Source organism: Grammomys surdaster, unplaced genomic scaffold (assembly GCF_004785775.1).
Source record: "Grammomys surdaster isolate TR1022 unplaced genomic scaffold, NIH_TR_1.0 125750, whole genome shotgun sequence".
NCBI classification, from domain to species: Eukaryota; Metazoa; Chordata; class Mammalia; order Rodentia; family Muridae; genus Grammomys; species Grammomys surdaster.
The window spans coordinates 462,891-483,597 of record NW_021620582.1 but is presented as its reverse complement, the minus strand read 5'-3'; the positions used below and the strand labels follow the sequence as shown (position 1 = coordinate 483,597).

General features: G+C 44.8%; 2 protein-coding genes and 3 non-coding genes across 8 annotated transcripts in view; all 5 read right to left on the bottom strand.

Annotated features, from left to right (window-relative positions):
• Rnase4 (ribonuclease A family member 4) overlaps window positions 1–15,029 on the bottom strand; it is an 18,353-nt gene extending 3,324 nt beyond the window's left edge. Inside the window, exon 1 of one of the 2 annotated variants that reach the window (XM_028788458.1) lies at window positions 14,915–15,029. The gene's annotated coding sequence lies outside the window, so the exon portion shown is untranslated. Of the gene's footprint in view, window positions 1–9,911; window positions 10,019–14,914 lie in introns of those variants that run through there. The other variant, XM_028788457.1, reaches the window with a different exon arrangement.
• Window positions 4,545–15,104, bottom strand: Ang (angiogenin). 3 transcript variants are annotated; one of them, XM_028788454.1, is made up of 2 exons: window positions 14,915–15,104; window positions 4,545–5,166 (listed from the first exon to the last, which is right to left on the bottom strand). In XM_028788454.1, the coding sequence occupies exon 2, from the start codon at window positions 5,146–5,148 to the stop codon at window positions 4,711–4,713; it is 438 nt and encodes a 145-aa protein (XP_028644287.1). In that variant the 5' UTR covers window positions 5,149–5,166; window positions 14,915–15,104; the 3' UTR covers window positions 4,545–4,710. The 3 variants fall into 3 exon arrangements, with proteins under 3 accessions (XP_028644287.1, XP_028644288.1, XP_028644289.1); XM_028788455.1 differs by lacking the exon at window positions 14,915–15,104 and adding an exon at window positions 9,912–10,378; XM_028788456.1 differs by lacking the exon at window positions 14,915–15,104 and adding an exon at window positions 9,897–9,994.
• Window positions 15,105–15,431: 327 nt separating this feature from the next.
• Trnap-ugg lies at window positions 15,432–15,503 on the bottom strand. The gene has a single exon. It is a non-coding gene; the product is annotated as a tRNA-Pro (tRNA).
• A 1,056-nt stretch (window positions 15,504–16,559) lies between these two features.
• Trnay-gua lies at window positions 16,560–16,648 on the bottom strand. The gene is given in 2 exon segments: window positions 16,560–16,595; window positions 16,612–16,648. It is a non-coding gene; the product is annotated as a tRNA-Tyr (tRNA).
• An 807-nt stretch (window positions 16,649–17,455) lies between these two features.
• Trnat-ugu lies at window positions 17,456–17,528 on the bottom strand. Its single transcript has one exon. It is a non-coding gene; the product is annotated as a tRNA-Thr (tRNA).
• Between the last annotated feature and the right edge of the window lie 3,179 nt (window positions 17,529–20,707).

Sequence of the window (20,707 nt, the reverse complement as noted above, 5' to 3'; positions counted from 1 at the left end):
AGAGAGAGAGAGAGAGAGAGAGAGAGAGAGAGAGAGAGAGAGAGAGAGACTTTCCAACGTATCTTAGAACGTATCTTAGTACATACCTCGTTTTAACCAGGATTCCCCCCAAAGGCTCTCTCACTGTACCATGGATTCTCAATAAGAACTTCTTTTGACACCATGATTCCCCTGTACTAGCTGCTATAGTTCAGGTTTTCAAAGTTCCGCAAAGGCCCATGTGTTAAAGGCTTGGTCCCCAGGGTGGTAGTGTTGGGAGGAATTTAGGTCACTGAGGGGATGCCCATAAGGAGTCCTTAAATCGACCTCAAGCATCTTCCTTCTTCCTTTGTTTCCTCATGCCATGAGGCAAGCAGCTGTTCTGTCATGCTCTCCTGCCATAATTCAATGCCTCTGTGTAGGCACCAAAGCAATGGGTCAAACAAAACCTTTCCTCTTTTTAAGTTGATTAGCTCCAATGATTTGTCATAGCAATGGGAAGAAGACTAGCTCAGTGTGTGGTTTGGGGAGATTCCTTAACTTCTCTTAGTGTCTCGCCATATATGCTACAGAACTGTAGCAACACCTGTTTGTTGCAATATTGTGAGAAATAGATTTTTAAAATTTTAATAGAAGGTCTTATCACAGGGCCTCCCATACCATAAGTGGTCAGTAAAGGCTGACGATTGTTTCCCATTTGTCCATTTTGACCTGGAGCATGTACCTGTGAGGAAAGGCGTTGAAAGCAGAGTCACTCAAGGTGAAGGGAGGCAGGTCTCCTTCTCCCAGAAGGCAGCATTACTAACAGTGCGTAGGAGAACAAGAAGCACTCAGTGCTGAAGTGAGGTCTAGGTTGACTCTACAGATCAGAGGAAGGCGTGGTCTTCATGAGCAGCTCGCCTTGGGAGCTGTTTATCACCTTTATTTTTCTGGTTTTCCTCTACTTTCTTCATAATGAATGCCTGTGATGTGTTTGCATTTGGTATTGGTGACTCTCTTTATTTTGAGAGTTAATTACACTCTCAAAGAATTGGAGGTCTGTGTCCCAGGGGAGTTTCCTCTCCCATTGACTGGCATGTTCTTCCTTACACATCACCATTCCATGAAATCTAGGCGATTTTCTTGTCTTTTTCTTGCACGGCCAGCAATCACGGATGACTTTGTCTTCAGCTTCTCAAATGGTTTATTTCTGAGACACAATACCTTATCTGTAATTTGATGTTTCACTCTAAACAGCTTTGTGTTATGATAGAGAAAAGAGACTCCATACCAAAACAAACAAACAAACAGGACTGTATTTAAACTGCTTCGCCATCTATTCATGTAATTGATTGATGATTGATTGATGATTGATTTGTAGGAGAATGTCTCCTTCTACCATGTGAATTCCCAAACAAAATTCAGTTGGTTCATCAGTCCTGGTGACAAGCACCTTAGGGCAACTTTTCTAATGAAGAGGCATTTGAAAATCCTCATCTTGAGTCTCGTGGTCCTCCATAGCTAACTTATGGTAATGTATCTGAATAGGTTTTGCTACCAAATTATTTATCTGTTGTTTCACAGAGTTAGTCAGCCTATTTGAAGCCCAGGGACCAGCAGAAATAAGCAAAAATAACCCAAATAATGATTCCAAGATGGGAGAAAGTAGGGTTGACAACCATGGAGAGGCTGAAAACCAATTCTTGTACCAGCATTCATCTTTCTCTTTCTTTCTCTGACTTTTCTCAGGGCCTTCTCTGACCTATTTCATGCTCTCTTTAACCCTCCCTGTCTTGTCTATGTAAAGGCAACATTCTTCTTTAAGGGCTGTACACAGTCAAGAGCTGTACACAGCCTTTTCTATTGTAATAGAGTAAATCAAGTCCAATAAGGATCTTTGCGATTTTAGGAGGTCTCTTCGGACAGTGAAACGAGGGATTTCTTCAGATTAGTGATGTCAATCTCTAGCTGTTTGATGTTCTTGTCAGTGGTCCTTCAAAGGTCTGAGTAGTATAAGTTCGGAGGCCATCATCTGGTTACTTTATACAGGGTGTTCCCAAAACCCATCTCCACCCAACCTAAAAGAGGGGACTTCCGCCCCTAGACCAAGCAGAGAGGGGCCACCCACAACCCCCTCTGACTGGTGATCTGAATTCTTGCTTAGGCTACGAGGCTAAGCACTGCAAGGGAATATAAATAAAAGTTAAAAATATCTCTCTGGGTTCCCTGAGGGACAAGCCTGACTGCATAGGGGTTGATGCCAAAAGTATCCCCTCTCCAGGAAAAAGACATCAGGATGGGTATGGCCCTCACACCTCACTAGACAACAACAGGGGGACCAGAGCCATTACAAAGTCCCCTTCAATTACTGGAGGTCAGGCCTCTATCCCTGCCTTCACAAGATTAGAATCGCCACAGCCCTTCTATACTTAGAAAAGGGAGGAGATGTCAGGGGCATCCCTGATTACACACTGTAGGCCTAAAATCAGCCATAGGCCTAAAATCAGCAATAGGCCTGTTATACAGGTATACTAACACCAAGTCTTGGGTCTCTGTGGAAAAACATTGAAACAGATGGCTATAAGCTATTGTAAACAGGCAGCTTTTGTGGAAATTTACCATTCTGAGTAGTCATAGACCTTGTAAATAGGTAGCCTTGGCAGATAATACCAACTTAGATAAGGACAAGTGAATAGTGACTTGTCCCCTGAACCTTCACCCAGCAGATACTCTGTTCTGAAAGATATTTGTATCCCCCCCTGAACACCCACGCTCTGGTGTCATCCCCTTCCCCATGTCCTGCCTTTCTGTGTTTATAACCCCTGTGTGAATGAATTACGATTTGAAAAAAAGTAAATAAATTACATAAAAAGAAAAAAGAAAAAGAAAAAAAGAAAATCCTCTACCTGTTTTCTGAAGTGATGGTGGCTCTTCCTGTGCTGAGCGTGTATCCTTGGCCCACTTCTCAAGTCCTTCCTAAATCTAGAAACTCAGGAAGACTGGGCTTACTCGGGTACTGGCCAGAGCTTGAGCACAGGGAAAGTGGGGCTTTGGTGGTTTTGCATTTAGCAATTGTTCTCTAAATAAAATACTTAAGCATGTGTTCATAAACCTTCGCTAACAGGACATTATCTACTGAGCCTGTGCATCTGACAGTGACCAGCAAGCTAGGTTCATACGTAGCTTTTATACTTGAAACAAATCTGGCTGAAGAATGGAAGGAAAATAATCTTTCTATGATTTCCTTTAAACCCCATGGTTGTCAAATATCATTCAATAAAGTAAAAGATTAATGAGAGAATAACATAAAATAAACAAGTTTTTAAGTTTTAAATAAAATAGCTATGACAAATAAATGTCTTGAGAGTATTCCATGAGAATTAATCCTTGCTTAAGACTAGAGACAGACACTCAATGAATTAAAAAAGAAAATTTGAGGGGCTATGGGAAGGGGAAGAAAGCCCTTACTTGGCAGCCTGGGAAGCAAATATTCCATCATAATTAACAACTGCTTAAGGCCTTCACCCCTCGCCAGTAGTAAACCTGTACTCTCCAAGAACAAAGAAAAACCTTTTCAAGGAGATGTGTACTAAACCCCTTGTGCAACCCTGTTCGTTCTTGATTCTACCTTTGCAAATTATCATTCCATCTAAGACATCCCCTGAGCCACGCTATGGTCCCACCTATCAAAGGACAGAAAAGGGGTCGTGAGGTGGCTCAGCACTTAGAAATACTTGCTGTTCTTGCAGAGGACCTGGGTTTGGATCCCAGCATTCACCAAAACCATCTGTAACTCCAGTTCCAGGGGATCTAACACCTCTTTTGACCTCCCCGGGCACCAGGTACATATGTGGTGCACATACATACATGCAGACAAACATAATAAACCAAAATAAAATAAGTAATCTTTTAAACAGAGAGAAAGAAAAATGGAGGGATGTCCTTACACCCTCTTATGGTGTGGCTTGAGAGTCATGGTACATATGACCAATATTAAGGCAATCATACATGACTCTGTTGGGAGCCCATTTGTACATGCCTTGCTTCCCTCTCTCACAACCTTTCTGTTGACAGCCTACGTCAGAATTATCACTGATAAAAGTCTCCAACTCTGCTTCTCACAGGCTAGTCTTAAATTTTCTTTCTGTGTGAAACTGTGAATCTAGTTTGGCCAGAGTTGAGGTCCTTAAAAAAATTAAGGGGATGCATTAGGTGGCTGAGGATGTGACAGCCTGAAACTGTGTCTGTCCCCTGGGTGTTGGCAGGCTCAGGCCATGGGGTGAGTGGGGGGTGGGGGAGCAGGCGGGGAGGATACCTTTGGTATGCTGGCTCTTGATCCTAAACTCCTTTCTAAAGGACTCCTTTAGTGACCTATTACTCAATAGACAAACTGGCTCTTTTGAAAATTCCCTGTTCTGTCATAAGTTTCCATCCTCAGCACCATAGAAAGATGAACTCTTCCTTCCCATTGACTAACAGGTAAGGAGAAATATCTTTGTTCCAGCCCCTTTCCCCTGGGGAACAGCTAGGAGAGGAAACGGGAAAAGCTAAATTTACAAGGAACTAGTGATTTTCCAGACTGATCCTTAATGGCTTCTGAGACGTCTTTATTTCTGTGTATTGTAAATCAGGGGACGAATGTTTCAGACAGTTCATTTTCTGGCCCCTGACAGTGAACACTGGAACCAGTGTTCGGGGCTATGAGGGGAGACAAAAAGAAAACAAAGCTGGGTCTGTGCCAGGGCCTGCTGACTACAGATTGAAGAAAGACTCATCGAAGTGGACGGGCAAGCCATTCTCACAGGCAATAACAACATGTTTGAACCCTGCAGAGGCTCGGTACCGGCATGGAGGTCGGGGAGACCCTCCTGTATGCTTGCAAGTGGTGACCTGGAAGGGAGACTTGCTTATTCTTAAGTTTTCTCTGTAAGGGTTTCCATTTGCTCCACAGACGGCCTTGATGTTGCCCTTGTTGCCATGGATAAAGGTGTTGACATCTTTGCAGGGCGAGGTGAGGCTTCTTCTCTTCATCATACTTTCGCAGTATCTGTCATCCCGGCCCTTTGGCTTGGCATCATGGTGCTGAGTCAGGAATTTTGTGTACCTGGAGTCATCCTGAGCCAGAGTTGGAGGGATCACAACCAGACCCAGCAGGAAGACCAACAACAAAGGGCCTGGGCTCACCGTCATCTCTTCCAACAGAGATTCCTGCCAAGGGCAAAAAGCAGGAGTGGTCGGGCCATAGAGTCACTTTCTAACTTAGACTAAGTGGGTGGAGACATTCCTCTCTGAAAGGGCATGATAATGCAGTGCCCTCAGCTACCTAATTCCATCTTTATCTTGGCCTTCCTGACTGACGCCATGGAACAATCATCTTCCTCTATTCTTAGGTTCACCATCATCTATACCATAACAATATTTATATTCTTAATTCACCTAGTACTTAATTTGATAACAAACATTACCCAAGACACTGTGCTAGATCCTAGGGCACAAAGACCTTTAAGATATATTAATGGCAGGTGCAGTGTGTGTGTCTGCAAGGCCCAGCTCCTTAGGAAACGAGACAGGAAGACTGTTTGAATCCTGGAGTTCCACACTAGCTTGATAATGTAGAAGACTGTTTTTTTGTTTGTTTTGTTTTATTTGTTTTTGTTTTTTGAGGAGGAGTCAGGGAGGAAGAAAGAAAAACAAAAAAATCCCAAAACAGAAATGTGGCATCCATTCCTGAGGCGAGAAGGATGGTAACACAGGAGTGAGAGCCATGAAGAATAACTTCTGGAGACTGAGAACACGAGGACAGCCCATCCCCCAAGGCTACTGAGATGGGATTCCAGGCACTCAGTTCCACCTCAATGAGGAAAACTGTAGGGAAGATCAACTTGGGGTGAAGGGTGCAGGTCTACTTCTCCCAGAGGGCAGAGTTACTATGCAGTGCATAGGAAGAACGGAACGTGTTATGTGGTACCTGAAGAGGGCCTGGAAGAGACTCTTACAGAGCAAGTGGGGGAACTCAAGCTTGATCTTCAGAGTGGCCTACTTCTGATGCTCTTCGGATGATCAGAGAATATTTTCTAGTGTCTCCTACATTTGTAATACTGTCAGCACAGGCAAATGGTTTTGCAGTGTGGTAAAATGAAACACAAAACAAAACTGAGATCTTAAAATTTCCCTGTAAGATCTCTCTGAAAAGGAGAAGAGAGAAGCCTTCTACCATCACCTTCCCAGAGCTCTGGGCTTACCTGCACCACTCGCATCTGTCAGTCACACATCATACGACCAAAAGTGTCTTCTGCTGGAGTCTGACCCTCTTATAGACTTTTAAAAATGTTATTTCTTAGGAAATTTGAAAATTTGAGAACTGGGAGATAATAGGGAGATATCAAGCAGTTTCTGATAATATCCTTAGTTCTTTGGAGAAATTATAAAAAGATCATCCCGAGACTTAAAAGCCCTCCTCATGGTGGGGCTGCAGAGATGACCCAGCAGTTAAAAGTGCATAGTACTCTTCAGAGAACCTGAGTTCAGGTTCCAGTGCCCGCACTAAGCTGCTCACATCCCAGGCTCAGAGGGATCCAATGCCTCGGGCTTCTGTGGGCACCAGGAACATTCTTACACATACCTGCCCACAGACACACACGCATGCACTTAACTTAAAATAATAAAAATAAACCTGAAAAAACAGCTACAGGGAGGAAATGACTAAGTAAGTAAAAAAGGAAGACTGGATGACAAGTACTTGTAATCTTGGTTCTGTGGAGGCAGAACACAAGAACCCCTACAAGCCAGCCTTGGAATTGGTGAGTTCCGGGCCCCAGAAAACATGGAAGATGGCTTCTGAGAAACATACACAAATCTGCATCTCCACACAAAACCCCCTCATATCAGATAACTATGAGTGCCCCCACATTTAACAGGAAAAATCAACTTTTAAGTTTGATTTTTTTTTTGTTTTGTTTTATTTTGAGACAGGGTCTTGCTATGTAGCCCAGGCTGGCCCCAAACTCTTGATCTTCCTTAAAAACTATCACACCTAGTTTATGGAATTCTAGGGAGGTGAAGGCAGGTGATTTGGAAGTTCAAGGTCATCTTTGGCTCTATAGCCAGTTCAAGGGCTGCCTGGGATACAGGAGGCCTTGTCTGTAAATCAAACAATAAATAAATACAAAGAATATTGTATCTTTCAGCCTAAAGAAATATTACTTAAAGAGAAAATCAGTCCCAAGTAAGTTTTGTTTTTACCCTGAAGTGTGGTACATTTTCAGCTGCATTGTTAACCATTAATTTTATTTTGTGTTTCTCTTATGTGTAAGTCTGAACACTTTTACTTTTACCTCGTGTATGTGCACACATGTGCATACATGTGCATGTATGAGCTGGTGTGCACGTGTGTGAGTGTGCGTGTGTGTGCGTGTAAGGCTGAGGTTCTGGCACTCAGCCTATAGTCTGCTCAGTAATGCAGGGTTGGGAGTATATCTTGGAATCTAGGAGGTCAGGGGGGCTAAGGCTCTCCTGAGCTCGTGGAAGACAAGTGATGGTGTGGGAAGTGAACTGCCCTTCTAATTAGCATCTGACGCTAGCCCATCCTTTCTGTTTCATGATAACCACGGACAAACTCGGTATAAGGCTATAAAGAACATCAAATTCTCAGAGCTGAAATAACAAACTTCTATAAAGCATGCAGATTATGATCTGTAATAGAATCAAATGTGAGTGTGTGTTTTTTCGTTTATTGAGAAAAGATGGTGCATAAGTGCAGAAGGCACAACCACCCCTAAAGAGTCACCAGCATTTACGTGTGGCTGGCATCTGCGTCCCCAGAGCTGCCGGGCTGCATGACACCCACTTGTGGAGCTCTACGTTTGCTTTGGGATGCTCTTTCCTGGATGCCATTTCTCTTTTAAAATCAGAAAGCTCTATGTGTGATATTGCATGCATGCCTGCAATAGCAGAGTGGGCAAAGAGGATTGGGGCCTGTTTGGGGACTAGCCTGGTTAAACAAACAAAGTAACAAGAGCTGGTAATACTCAAAACGATCAGCAGGTGGCAGCAGTGGGTAGGGATGTTGCCATAAAAGGACAGTTGGCTCTTGTGGAGATGCCAACCTATACTTAAAACCCAGGTTGTGGGGAATGGGAACGGGTAGGCTCACTCAGAGTGCCTAAACTTGCCAGGGTTTGGGTGTTTAGGACACCAAAGCAAAAGCCATAACATGGAGGATCCAAGTGCTAAGGATATCATAAAGCAAATATTTACCAGCTATAAAGTCTCATGGCCAAACACACCATTGCTCATGTGATCTTAGGCAAACAACCATTTACCTATCCACACTTCCTGCTGCTGTATAATCTACAACTGAGTGGGATGTGTGTTCTTCACCTTGAGTCATGGTGCCGGCTTACATCAGACTCTCAATATCGCTGTGGTAGTTAACTTCCTTTTTCACTTTAGGCCTATGCTTTACCATCCATAAATAAGAGGGCTTCCAGCTTTGAAAGTCTATGGTTCTTACTAAGCTAATAGATTCTTTATCGGTTTCAGTAGCCAAATCTAGCAACATTGGAATTGCAGAGACAAATTTGTATGACCTCAGTTGATGTTACAAGGTACCAACCAGAAGAAATCAGTGATGAGGTAACCTTGGTCCAGTTTCACTGAAACACATCTTCCCTGAAGACCCTCTGCATAAGCCAAGCCCCGGTACCATGAACAGACTCATACTACACAGGGGATTTTTCATCCTAAAAAGACACTTGCTATTTAGACTTTGAAAGCTCTCAGGACTATGTGGCCAGGAAAGAAGGTTACTTGTTTCTAATTTGCAGAAGTTGCACATTAATTTTTACCAACTCACCCAACACAGTTTCTCATTATGACTTCACTTCTCTAAAACACCCAGAAAGCAACTTCCAGCAGCACACCTCAACCACCAGTGTCTACTGTCCACTCCCTAGAAACTGTCTCACTCGTGTATCTAATTCTAAATCGCCCCTCAAAGCCAGGCAAGGTATAATTTTGAGAAAACAAGCGAGAGCCGGTTTATTAGAGGTGCAGCTGTAAATCTGCCACAGCCAAAGGTGCCGAACCTTAGTCACATACACGGCTATCGTTCGGATTTCTGTAGTGGATGGAGTAGTTTCAACTCTTCTGCAGACTCAGTTTATCCATTCCTAACCCCATAGTGCTCACAGGAATCAACGTTCTCTGATTTTCCCCGTTGGCAGTGCTTTGTAGCCTAGAGATGTGGCGACCCTCCTGCTGCAGGGGTGGCAGTGTGATAAACACCCTTCTAGGTACACTCTCACTACTCTGCGTATCCTCACAACAGTCCAGGTGGAAGCCAGAACACCAGGTGCCGGGTCTTCTTCCTTATCTTTCCTCCTTTCTTCCCTTAACCTACCATCTTTGATCTTGGTTCATGTTCCACTTTGTTTTTAAAGAACATCCATAATCTTTTTTTTAAAGGAAAGAAACGAGGAGGAAGTACTGCCGAAAGCGCTTCCTGGTTTGGAGTTTTTCTTTTCTTGTCTTTTTGTTTGTTTGTTTTCTTTTTCAAGACAGGCTTTCTCTATGTAGCCCCAAGCCCACCACCACAGGCTTGGAGTTTTTATTATTATTACTGCCAAGCAACATGCTTGTTATGGAAGGAAGCATGACAGATCAGAAGCCCTTCAGCAAACAGCATCCTAAGCCTTTGGGGGCTTTTAATCACAATTTAAGAAACCCTCCTGTATCTCCATGTCCTTGCTCGAAATCCCACTATACAAACCACCCACAAAGAAACCTGTTTTCATTTTAAATTTTGACTCCTATCCGTTTTCTTTTTAATGTGTGAGTTTGGGTCCAGAAAGCATGAGTGGGGTTAATTGGTTTCACTAATATAGATGAAGGGCTAGAAAGAGCACAGAGGAAGAGAAGCAGAGCAGTCGAGCACCCACAGGGAAGGGTCTTACAGAAGCTGGCCAGCTTTCCTCCAGCTGGGGACGGGTCTAGCTGTTTGCTCCTGGAGACAGGGTCGTGCAGTGTGAAGCTAGATACTCCTCTCAGTCTGGTTATATACAGTGCTCGTGTGATGGGGTGGGAAGAACCTATCTAAGGATCTCTACTTTGGCAGAGACCTGTAAACCAAGGACACTAGTCATGGACAAACACGGAGTCATTCACCTTTTCCCTGAGCATGACTGGGTCAAATATTAACCACCTGGTGGACCAGACATACTTTTTAGCGATGATGATGTTTGCTAAGCATGGCCTTTTGTCCCTAAGCTGCCTCTTTCCTTGTGTGTGTGGTCCTTACCCCTGCTCAGGGTAGGACTGAGGTTTCACTGTACCATAGATCCCAAAATTTATTATCTCTGACGTTAAGGTCAACTTCAGGAACTACTTTGGAAGAAGTCTCAAGGAAGGAGTGAGCGACTGTGCTCCCGCCTCTTCAAGCCCCAGAAGTACATTTACAGCACCTTCTGGGCTCCTCTTCCCTCCATCCATCCACAGGAAACAAAATCTGGCTACTCAACCTCCTGTTCTTTAAAGCACAGTTGTAAAACCAGTTGTCTACATCTAAGCATTATGAGAACTATGTACAGAAGGTATTGTGTACATCTGCTCTGCTTATGAGGTAACGCCAAGAGTTAACAGGAGACTAGCCATGGGGGTCAGACTTCTAATACCCAGAAAGTACACAGTGAGGTAGTGAGGTAGTGAAGAAGTTAACTAGAATTGTTCTTACATATTTATCTTCAGGACTGGACAGACAGCTCAGTGGTTATGGGCACTGGCTACTCTTCAGAGGACTCAGGCTCAGTTCTCAGCACCCACATGGCAGTTCACAATGTGTGGTGACACCTTCATCTGGCCTCCCCAGGCATTGCATATGCCTGGTACATAGACGTACATTCAGACAAAATACCCATATGTAGAAGAAAAATAAATACATACAATTTTAAAAATTTATCTTGTATCTAGGGCGAGATTGCAATATTTTAGCTTTTTGCCAATTTCTAGATTTTGCTCCATCATTGTGTAGATATTTGTGTGTGATTTAAGCTGTACTAATTTCTAACCGCAAATATAGGGAGGAAAAAGACCTACAGGTTGTCAGTAGAGTTAGAGGTGGAGGCAGGAGAAAAGCATCTCTCGCTGTGGGAGAACCCTGTTGGGGATGTTTGAGGTGAGTCTGGGTCAGAACTAGAGCATCAGCTGACTCGCTCTAGCAGGAGGAAGAATACAGCACGTGAGTATCCTCGGACTCCCTCAGCAAGGCTGGTCTTCTGTATGGCAGGAACTGGGCTCCCTCAGGAAGCTGGAGCAGGAAAGATGCAAGCAGGTAGCCTTGGGGCACTGACTTGCAGGCGTCCTCACACCTGGACTTGGGAACACTTGGAGAAGACTACACTGATCTAGAGGACCACAGTATAGGCGGGGTGGATCTGGATTTACTTCCGGTTGGTGTAACTGAAGACGTGGGCTGTCAACATTCCTTTGAGTTAGTCAATCTCATTGTTTCTCCATTGGGTGTACCCTTTCCAGAGAAGAATATTTGCTTACTCATTTCTCTATTCTTAGTGACTGACACATAAGTCCTCATCAACTCATCTAGAGCCTTTAAGCACAAAACTTTCTAGGCTTTTCTTTAAAGGTTCCGAGATGCAAGATTTGGTAGCAATTATTAAAAAAACTAGAGTGAAAAGCAGAGCAATCTCTGTCTATGGGAGCTTGCTGATACTTCCCCTGGGGTCTGATGAGGTCATCCAAGTGTTGCAATGGACCTGAGAGGGAATGTTCTACTCTTGCCTGCAAAACGTTCTGAAATCAGCTGATTTGCCTTCACCAATGAGCTCTTGTTCTCGACCACAGTAAACTCTAGGAGCATAACCTCTGTAAAAAGCAAACCCTTAATCCCAGCAGTTGGGAGGCAGAGGCAGGTGGATCTCTGTGAGTCTGAAGTCAGCCTGGTCTACAGGGCTAGTTCTAGGACAGCCAGAGCTATGCAGAGAAATTCTATCTCAACAAACAAACAAACAAACAAGGCAAAAGCTGCCCAGAATGTGCAAGTCCCTATGGATACACTTCCTAAGAACAGGGCCTGACAGACTGAGAAGGAAGAGTGCATGGCTTGAAGACCTGGAAGGGGCACAAACCTCAACACTTTTCAGCTTTGTTGAGGCACAGCCCAGCTTGAAGGTCCCCTTTGCCCTTGTCCCCTCTCCCTCCCTCCTGCACTGTGAGCTGAAAGGAAATGAGGCTGGAGCTGTGAGCTGACCAAGCTGTTGCAGCATGACTCTGGGGTACTGGAGTCTCCTGAAAGGGAGGCCTAGTCACGTCCTGACCAGGTGTCCATTAGACAAGTGCCAAACTGTGCCCTGACAAATGCCAGCATTTAAACTGTTTCAGAAGTACAGAGAAGGATAGCACTTGGGACCTTCAGGGTGAGGCCTCTCTACTGCTATCCAACCTGACACTGAAGTGCTCAGTGTGCAAACAGACCATGTATGGTGGTGTCTCTTTTAAATTAATCACACATTACTTTTAAACAGATGTGGAAAGACTGAGTCCTAGAGCCATCAGCCACTCATTGTTAGGAGAGCAGCCAATCCATTGCAACACCCGGATGGCCTCATCAATCCCCAGGGGAAATATCAGCCAACTCCCAAAGCCAGAGATGATATATCAGTGTGGCCCTTTTCTGATAAACAACCACAGAACAGAGACACTTTACCCTTCCCGCAGCGCACACGCAGACACAAAACCCACAAGTCTGTCACACGAACTTGCTCAAAAACAGCAGGTTCCCTTTTTTAGAGCAATGTCTGAGTGCCGGAGAGCAGGCAGAGACTCTCAGCTGTCAGGACTCACCCCTGAAGTCACTGGCCCCTCATCTGACAACTCAGGGGATTTAGAACCTGCTCACATTCCTGACAAAAAGCCAGGGCTCTCCTCTCCTCCAACTTGGCACATATTGAAACAGAAATGAGTATTTTAAAAAAGTTTTGTATTTTATTAAGGTGCAAGGGAAAACAATGTGTGTGTGTGTGTGTGTCTGTCTGTCTGTCTGTCTGTCTGTGTTTTCCAGGGCTCAGACCCAGGACTTCACATATGATACATAGATTACCATTGAGCCACATCCCCAGGCCTGAATATTATATCTTTGTCAGTAATTTTAATTTATATAAAACAACTGCCAATTTAAAAAAAGTATTTATTAAAACTTTTAACCTCCTGACAGACATCCTCCTTTCCTGGAATTTATATCTGTCTTTTCTCCAAACCAGTAATATCCATGGATACAAGAGGCATGAAATTCTTCTTCTAATGATTCTAGTGTTGGCACATTTCCTCCTTTATACAGAGTTTGTTTGATTCCGTCCTTAGTGCTCATTATAAAGCAGACGGTATGGAGGCATTGTGAAAATTCCTTTACAGTGCTAACATACTACTCAATCAGTAACAGAATTAACAACTAAAAAAGGAAAGCTCACAGAAGGACCCCCTGAGGAGTGGGGAGGACCCCCTGAGGAGAAGGGATGCTGCTGGTTCAGGGAGAATGGGTACAAAGTCCTGATGACATCCGTACATTTCCAAACAAGATACAAATTAAACATTTACTTCCCAACACACTGGGCTCTGTCTTACTCGCTTGCAGCCACTCTGAAAATAACTGTTTACAGCGAGTGCTCTTTACTCAAATGTACATACAATGGGAAATCTCAAGAGATGCTTTACCAGCCTGCATTGGTACACTTTAATCTACTCTTGGAGTCACACTAATAATGCCTCCAGCAGACAACTCCACGGCGTTTGCGGGGTGTAGAAAGAACGAGGGAGAGAGGGAAGCTCACGCACCCTGAGAAGCTGAGCCATTCACTTTTTGTAACCAACCCTGGTTAAACTAAGCTTCAACTCCACATTATCTGAATCGTATTACTAAGGTCCCATCGCCCCATGCAATCAAAATGAGACGATCTCTCAACCTTCATTTTAAGGACAAAAAAAGGGACATTAATTGAGCAACGATCATTTGGTGTTCCTGTGACTGGAAGCTCTCCAATGCATGACACAACTTTTAGATCCCATCGGAATGATCTCTAGAAAAATCAAAACTCATATTTAAAGTAGTATTGAAAAATTACTTAGCACTGACTATTTCCATAAATCTCCCAAGCATCTGACCTCTCCCTATTATCATCATACTGTTTCTTGACTCTAAGCCGCTGCGACTAGCAACACTAACTGGCTCAGAGCTGGGTGGTGCTCGCTCTTTGAATAGCTGAGGCAGCTTTACTGAGTTGGCCAGAAACTGTTCAGACTGGTATGCTAACTGAGGTTTCTAACGATTGCATGTATGGACTGACTATAAGATTCCTGCCATCACAGATGGAAGAACCTGGCGCACTGGAGTTGTCCCAATATAAGGACAAGGTTTGTATCCTCCTTCCGAAACAAAGATCATCATCATTGCACTGGCATGGTTTGATGAGCTGTCTCAGACACAGAGAATCCCAACTGTCCAGAAAGAAGGCATAGAGGATGCTGCTGGCTCTTCTCCAAAAAGTTCCACAACACACTTAACGATGTGTTAAGGGAGAGAGAGACAGGAAATAGAAAACGAAAACACTACTTATGCTTGCATAACCTTGACAGACCTGCACCACAAATCTGATATAACCTAGGAACCCTCAAATTTTCTTTATCTGAGCGAATGCGGGCTTCTTGGAATTCTTCCTTTCGCAGATTCCACTGTCCCCTCTGAGCCCGGGTTCTAGACAATGGCCATCCACGCTGGACTCTGGCAAGATGTGGAAAATGAACTGTGGAAACCGTGTTGATCCCCACCACACCTCAGCCCCTCAGTCAGACCGGAGAAGTCGAGAAGTCGTCTCCCAGGAGCCCCACAACTGTCCTTAGTAGGAAGGGACTTCCATAGCCAAACCATGAAGGGACAGGAGTAGAAACCCACCTGGACGCGGAACTGGAGTCGGCGGCTTTGTTTCTCACTCCTTTCCTGGTGGGATGGCGAATGGAAGAAACGAAATTTCCTTTGGAATCTCGTCGCGGATATGGGTGAGGTCGGCGTTGCCCGGCCACGCAAACAGATTGGGGCGGGGTGCAGAGGAGTGGAAGGTGGGCGTTCCAGCCTCTGTGGGCTGGGACCGCTCCCCATTTCTTTCAAGGATGCCCCTCCCTATTAGGCCCGCCTGCAAAACCCAAAACATTAACCCCAATCTCCAAGCAGACAATGTGGATTTCTGTACAGAAATCGGACTGGTAAATGTCTCAGGGACCTCCATGCCTGCCACGGAGACCCTGGAAGGTTCTCCCTGGGGAGCTCCAAGAACCTAGGAAATCGGCGCTACCCTTTCTTTGTATAGTCATGTGATGCCGACCCCTTTAGTAGGATTGACAATTCACGAGAAAGTTAGTAGAATAGTGAACTTTTTCTCCATCAGTTACTAAAGACCGATGTAAAAAGTGCAGGGCTCGTCCGGGATTTGAACCCGGGACCTCTCGCACCCAAAGCGAGAATCATACCCCTAGACCAACGAGCCGTGATACAAACTTGCCTCTTACTGTTTGTTAGTCTAGCATGTTTTGACACAGCAGACTAGCAAGAGGCTCCAGCGGTTTCTTTTTCCCTTTTTCCTCTTACAGAGAAAATTTCTTTCATATTATTTAATTAACACTCCATTTTTGTCAAGTCCCACAAATTAATTCCAGACCTATCCCTTCTTATTCTCTATCCACGTCCGGGCAACTCAAGGCTCAGAATGGACTCAGAGGAGGCAGCTTTTTCAGATTTCAAGTCACAGGCCTGCCTGATTATTTATTCCAGAAGGAGCCGGGTGCGAGCCGGTTGGCGCTGCACTCTCCGGGCGGAGCCCAGCTGCGGGGCAGCGGAGTCCTGAGTCTCGGACAAGCGCAGGACGTGTTCCACAAACTTTGCGACCACCTCTGCAGCCACAAAATCTTACTGGCAGGCGGGCGGCACCACAAAATACTGGGGGCGGGAGGAGGCTGCGGGTAGCCAGTTAGGCTGGTGGCGGATAAGTTTACTCTTGTTCTGATATTCTGTCGACCTACGCAGTTTTCCTGAATAAGAATTGCGTTTTCAATCTTACTTCCCTTGTTTAAAGTAGTTCCTCCGCCTGGACTTTATAGTCTTCCAGCCTCGCCTCCAACTCAACGTCAAAAGCTACATAAAATACCTAAAGGAATAAAGTGTCTCTTTGCCAGTTAGTGGGGCAATCACCGGGGTCAGTTAGAGGTTGTGTTCGGCAAATCAGAGTCTGGCGGGCCATCAGAGAGCTAAAAAGCCATGTATACAAGCATGCCCACGAGGTCCTGTACCTTCCAGTCTTTGATGTCTGGACTTCGGACAATGGGCAGCAGAGTAGACTCAGAAACTAAAAGTAAACACTGAGACAGGCGTAAACCGAACTCCGAGATTCATTTCCCGTTCGATTAGACATAGGTTGCGATTGAGCAAAGCATATTTGACCATTGTCAGGAAGGAGAGATTGTTGTAAGGACACACTGTTGTAATCACACATTGAACGAAGGGTTAGAGTTTATCTCGGGGCTTGAGAGCCCAAAATACTGGCTACTCCTTCGAGCCGGAATCGAACCAGCGACCTAAGGATGGCTGCAACGAATTAACTACAGTCCTCCGCTCTACCAGCTGAGCTATCGAAGGGAAGCACGAACAGAGGTCTTCAGAAAGTGGTATTCAGTAGGTAAGAAGCCATCTAGCCCGCTAGGACCTGAGGATAGCGGTGCGTGTGCCGTGCCCCGCGTAAGAAGCTCCGGACACCCTGCCGGCGTGGCCGTCCTGTCCTCCAGACATAGCCAGAGCTCTGAGGATGCCTGCCGCCGAGTAGGTGCACGTATGCGGTGAAGGAGGCACCAGAGATCCGAGAACGAGCGCTCTGCACCCGGACCGCGCGATACTCTGCGGGTGGGATGGCGTGGGATGCCACGACAGCTAGGAAACCCACGGGCTGGAGGCGTGGCTCGGTGGGAGTGTGGTTAGCCTGCGTGAGATCCCAGGTTTAACCTCAGCACCTAGCAGTAAAGACGCTCTCCTTGGAGAAAGGCCATTCTTTTTACTGGGAGTCATAACCACAGCCACTTTGAGTTCATTCCATGGATTAGTGACCAAGGTCTCACGCCATCTGCTATAGTTTATCTCCTGCGCGAGACAGTGAAGTATCGGGATCCCCAGGCCTCCCGCTCCTGTACCCGGTCTGTGTGCGGACTTAGCCTCCCGGTACAGCACGCCGGGGCTAGTCCTCTTTCTTTCCCTCCCTGACCGGCTCTTTCAGGGGGTCAATCTTACGATCTCGGGAGCGGTGCGGTTGTCAGCAAATGCCTCACTTTCTCAGCGTGCAGAGAGCACAGCGGTGCGGGGTTAAACTGGAGCTCCGCGGCTGGAGTAAAAAGGAACCGCGCCTTGGGAAAATGCGACAGAGTGCTTTCTACGCTCAAAAGTCTAGATAGACTGAGGCCCCAGCGAGATTTGAACTCGCGACCCCTGGTTTACAAGACCAGTGCTCTAACCCCTGAGCTATAGGGCCACACAGGAGAGTACTTCTCTCTTTCTTAGAAAAGGATACGTTTGCTGGTTCTCTGGACACCTACCTGTAGAACAAAAAGAAAGCAAATCCAGATTATATTTTAGCCCATTTCTTATCAGTGTTGGAATTCAGTCTGAGCTTATTGGAATGGCATACTGGTGGATTCTGACAGGGATCACTGCTATCCTAAATTTGGAGAAATATGACTGCCCCCTCACCACCACCACTACCTGCCACTCTCTGGGCTGAAACTGATGCTCTCACATCTGTTTTTTGTCCTTGATTCCAGATTTTCGTCACACGCCTCTTAACAGATACCTTCCTCCCAGTGTCATAACAAGCAATTCCCAGTTCTCCATTTAATGCATTCCTTCACTCAAGAGGCTCCAAATGCTCCAAATGCATTTCTGTGCTAGGTTCTACACTAAAAACTAGATAGGGATTCAGTTTTTTTTTTTTAAATTGATTTACTTTGCTGACTAATTTAATTATTTTATTTTCTTCCCTCGGGTTTTGTATTTATTGGTTGATTGATTGATTGATTGATTGATTTTTTTTTAGGGGGGGTTACTTACTTACTTATTTTACTTACTTTTTGTGCACCACAAGGGTGCCTGGTGCCCGTGCCACAATTATTGTGTGTTGTTGGGAAGACACTCTCTGGTAAGAAAAATAACTACTTAACTTAACTACTTACTTACCTTAACTACTGAGCCAACTCTCCAGGATGGAGTTGGAATCTTTGATCTGAAGTCATTGTCATAGATTCGTGGGAGAGAGTTTTTCAATTTTATGAAACCGAAATGAAAAGCAAGTATAGACAATGTAACTTGCAACTAAACCATTTGGAGGCCCCTGAAAAAGGGTAGGCTAAGTCTTAGGATAGAGAAGATTGAGATTTGTACAATCCAGGTGCCAGACGACTCCTGGTAGATGAAAATGATGAGTAAAGTCCAAGAGATAGCAAAATGCTTAGGGGTATACCGTTAAAAAATGGTTGGTCCATCCTCCTCAAACTGGCAGAGATGAGACGGGATAGGAGACAGGAATGGCGTTAGACCCTTTTGAAAGAGAAAATGGAAATCCTCCATTCGTGGAATATAGAATTAACTGAAGGGAGGAGAAACTCGAGCCAGGAGCCCAGAGCCATGTAATCACAAAGCTGTAACGTCTGTGGGCTACAAAGGAAAGAATAAAAGACACAGGAAGCGGAGGGCTGCTACCTTTGAATGTGGGGGACAGAAAGGAGAGGTGACTCTCAACAGAAAGGAGAGGTGACTCTCAATCATACCTTGATACTGGTAGGGCAGAAAAAGGGAATTTTCATTTCTAGCAGTATGATGGTTTGTGTATGTTTGGCCCAGGGAGTGGCACTATTAGGAGGTATGACCCTGTTTGAGTAGGAGTGTCGCTGTGGGCGTGGGCTTTAATGCCCTTGTCCTATCTACCTGAAAGCCAGTATTTTCCTAGCAGCCTCCAGATGAAGATGTAGACCTCTCAGCTCCTCCTGCACCATGTCTGCCTGGACACTGTCATGCTCCCGTCTTGATGATAATGGACTGAACCTCTGAACCTGTAAATCAGCCCCAATTAAACGTAAACTCTTATAAGAGTTGCCTTAGTCATGATGTCTGTTCACAGCAGCAAAATCCTAACTAAGACATGCAGGGAGCACATTCAGGAAGTGTATAGTAGACAGAATATGGGTGTTTAGAGTCCATGAATCCAGGTCATGGTGAGATCATATTAAGTAAGTCTGGGAGTACAACTGCATGATAGAGCTCTTTCTTGAACTGCAAAGTCTTGGATTCAATTTCCAGTATTACAAAGATAAGTAAAACAAAATAATAAAATTTAAACAGGGAGTAGTAGCTTCTACTTGTAAATCTGGCTGTAGGGTCTTGCTCTAAGGATCTTGTGATCAAGGCCAGCCAAGGATATATACAGCAAGACACGGTCTCCATCAATCAGTAAGTAAAAACTTACTTTTTAATGGGTTACTTTCACTTTTTTAACTTGCATATTTTATGTGTGGATGTTTCGCCTACATGTATGTTTGTGTACCACTTGCATGCCTGGTGCTGGTGGAGGCCAGAAGAGGGAACCTGATTCCCCTGGAAATGAGCAGTGTGGGTGATGGGGTGCTGAGCCATGTCTCCAGGCCCTAAGTGCTTTTTAGGTGGGGTCGTTATGTAGTCCTGGCTGGCCTGGAACTCACAGAAATCTTCCTGCCTTTGCCTTTCCCCCATTACACCTGGCTCTACAATGAATTTTTTTCTTTTTAAAACCTTTATCTGCTTGTGTGTGTGTGGAGGGGGAGGGGCCATCGAATGTCACAGCCATAGCTGAACCATGGAGTCAGGGACCCTCTCACCATGTGAGTTCCGGGGATAAAAAGATGACGTACTACACTAAGCCATCTTGCCACCACCAACTCGATTTTTCTTTTATTATTTATTGTTGTTGTTGTGTTTGTCTCATATGTTTGTGGTATTCAGAGAACAACTTTGTGGGATCAGTTTTTCTTTCACCTTTATTTACATGAAATTCTGGGGACCAAAACTCAGACTGTCAGGTAAGCAAGCCAAGTAAAGACTCATCAAGCCATCCCAAATGTCCCAAAAATTAAGAATTAAAAAGAAGTTAAAATGTCATAAGTCATCCACTAAGTTATACTCCTAAAAGGTCTATACTCTTGGCTGGAGAGATGGCACATCGGTTAAGAGCACTTGCTGCTCTTGCTGAAGACCCAGGTCCCAGCATTCACCTGGTGGCTCACAACTGCTCATAACTCCAGCTTCAGGTAACCCGAAGATCTCTTTTGGCTTCTGAGGGCTCCCGTTCAGACATAATACACGTATTCTTGCAGGCTCACACATGTATCCATAAATAAAAATCTTTTTTTTTTAATTATACACTGGGGGCAGATCTCTGAACTGGATATTCTTGGTTCTTTCAAAGAACAAGACACTCTCTATGTACAAGGATAGTAAAATCCTTTCTGAGAAGAGCAACAGATTCAGAAACATTAACAATTTTCTAGTCTTAAGGAAGTGAGAGACCAGGAGTTAGACAGATCCCTGATAGGGAGACAGATGTGGCGAGGGAACACAGATCTCTCTCTCTCTCTCTCTCTCTCTCTCTCTGTCTCTAGAGTAGGGGAAGGGCGCGGTGGGGGG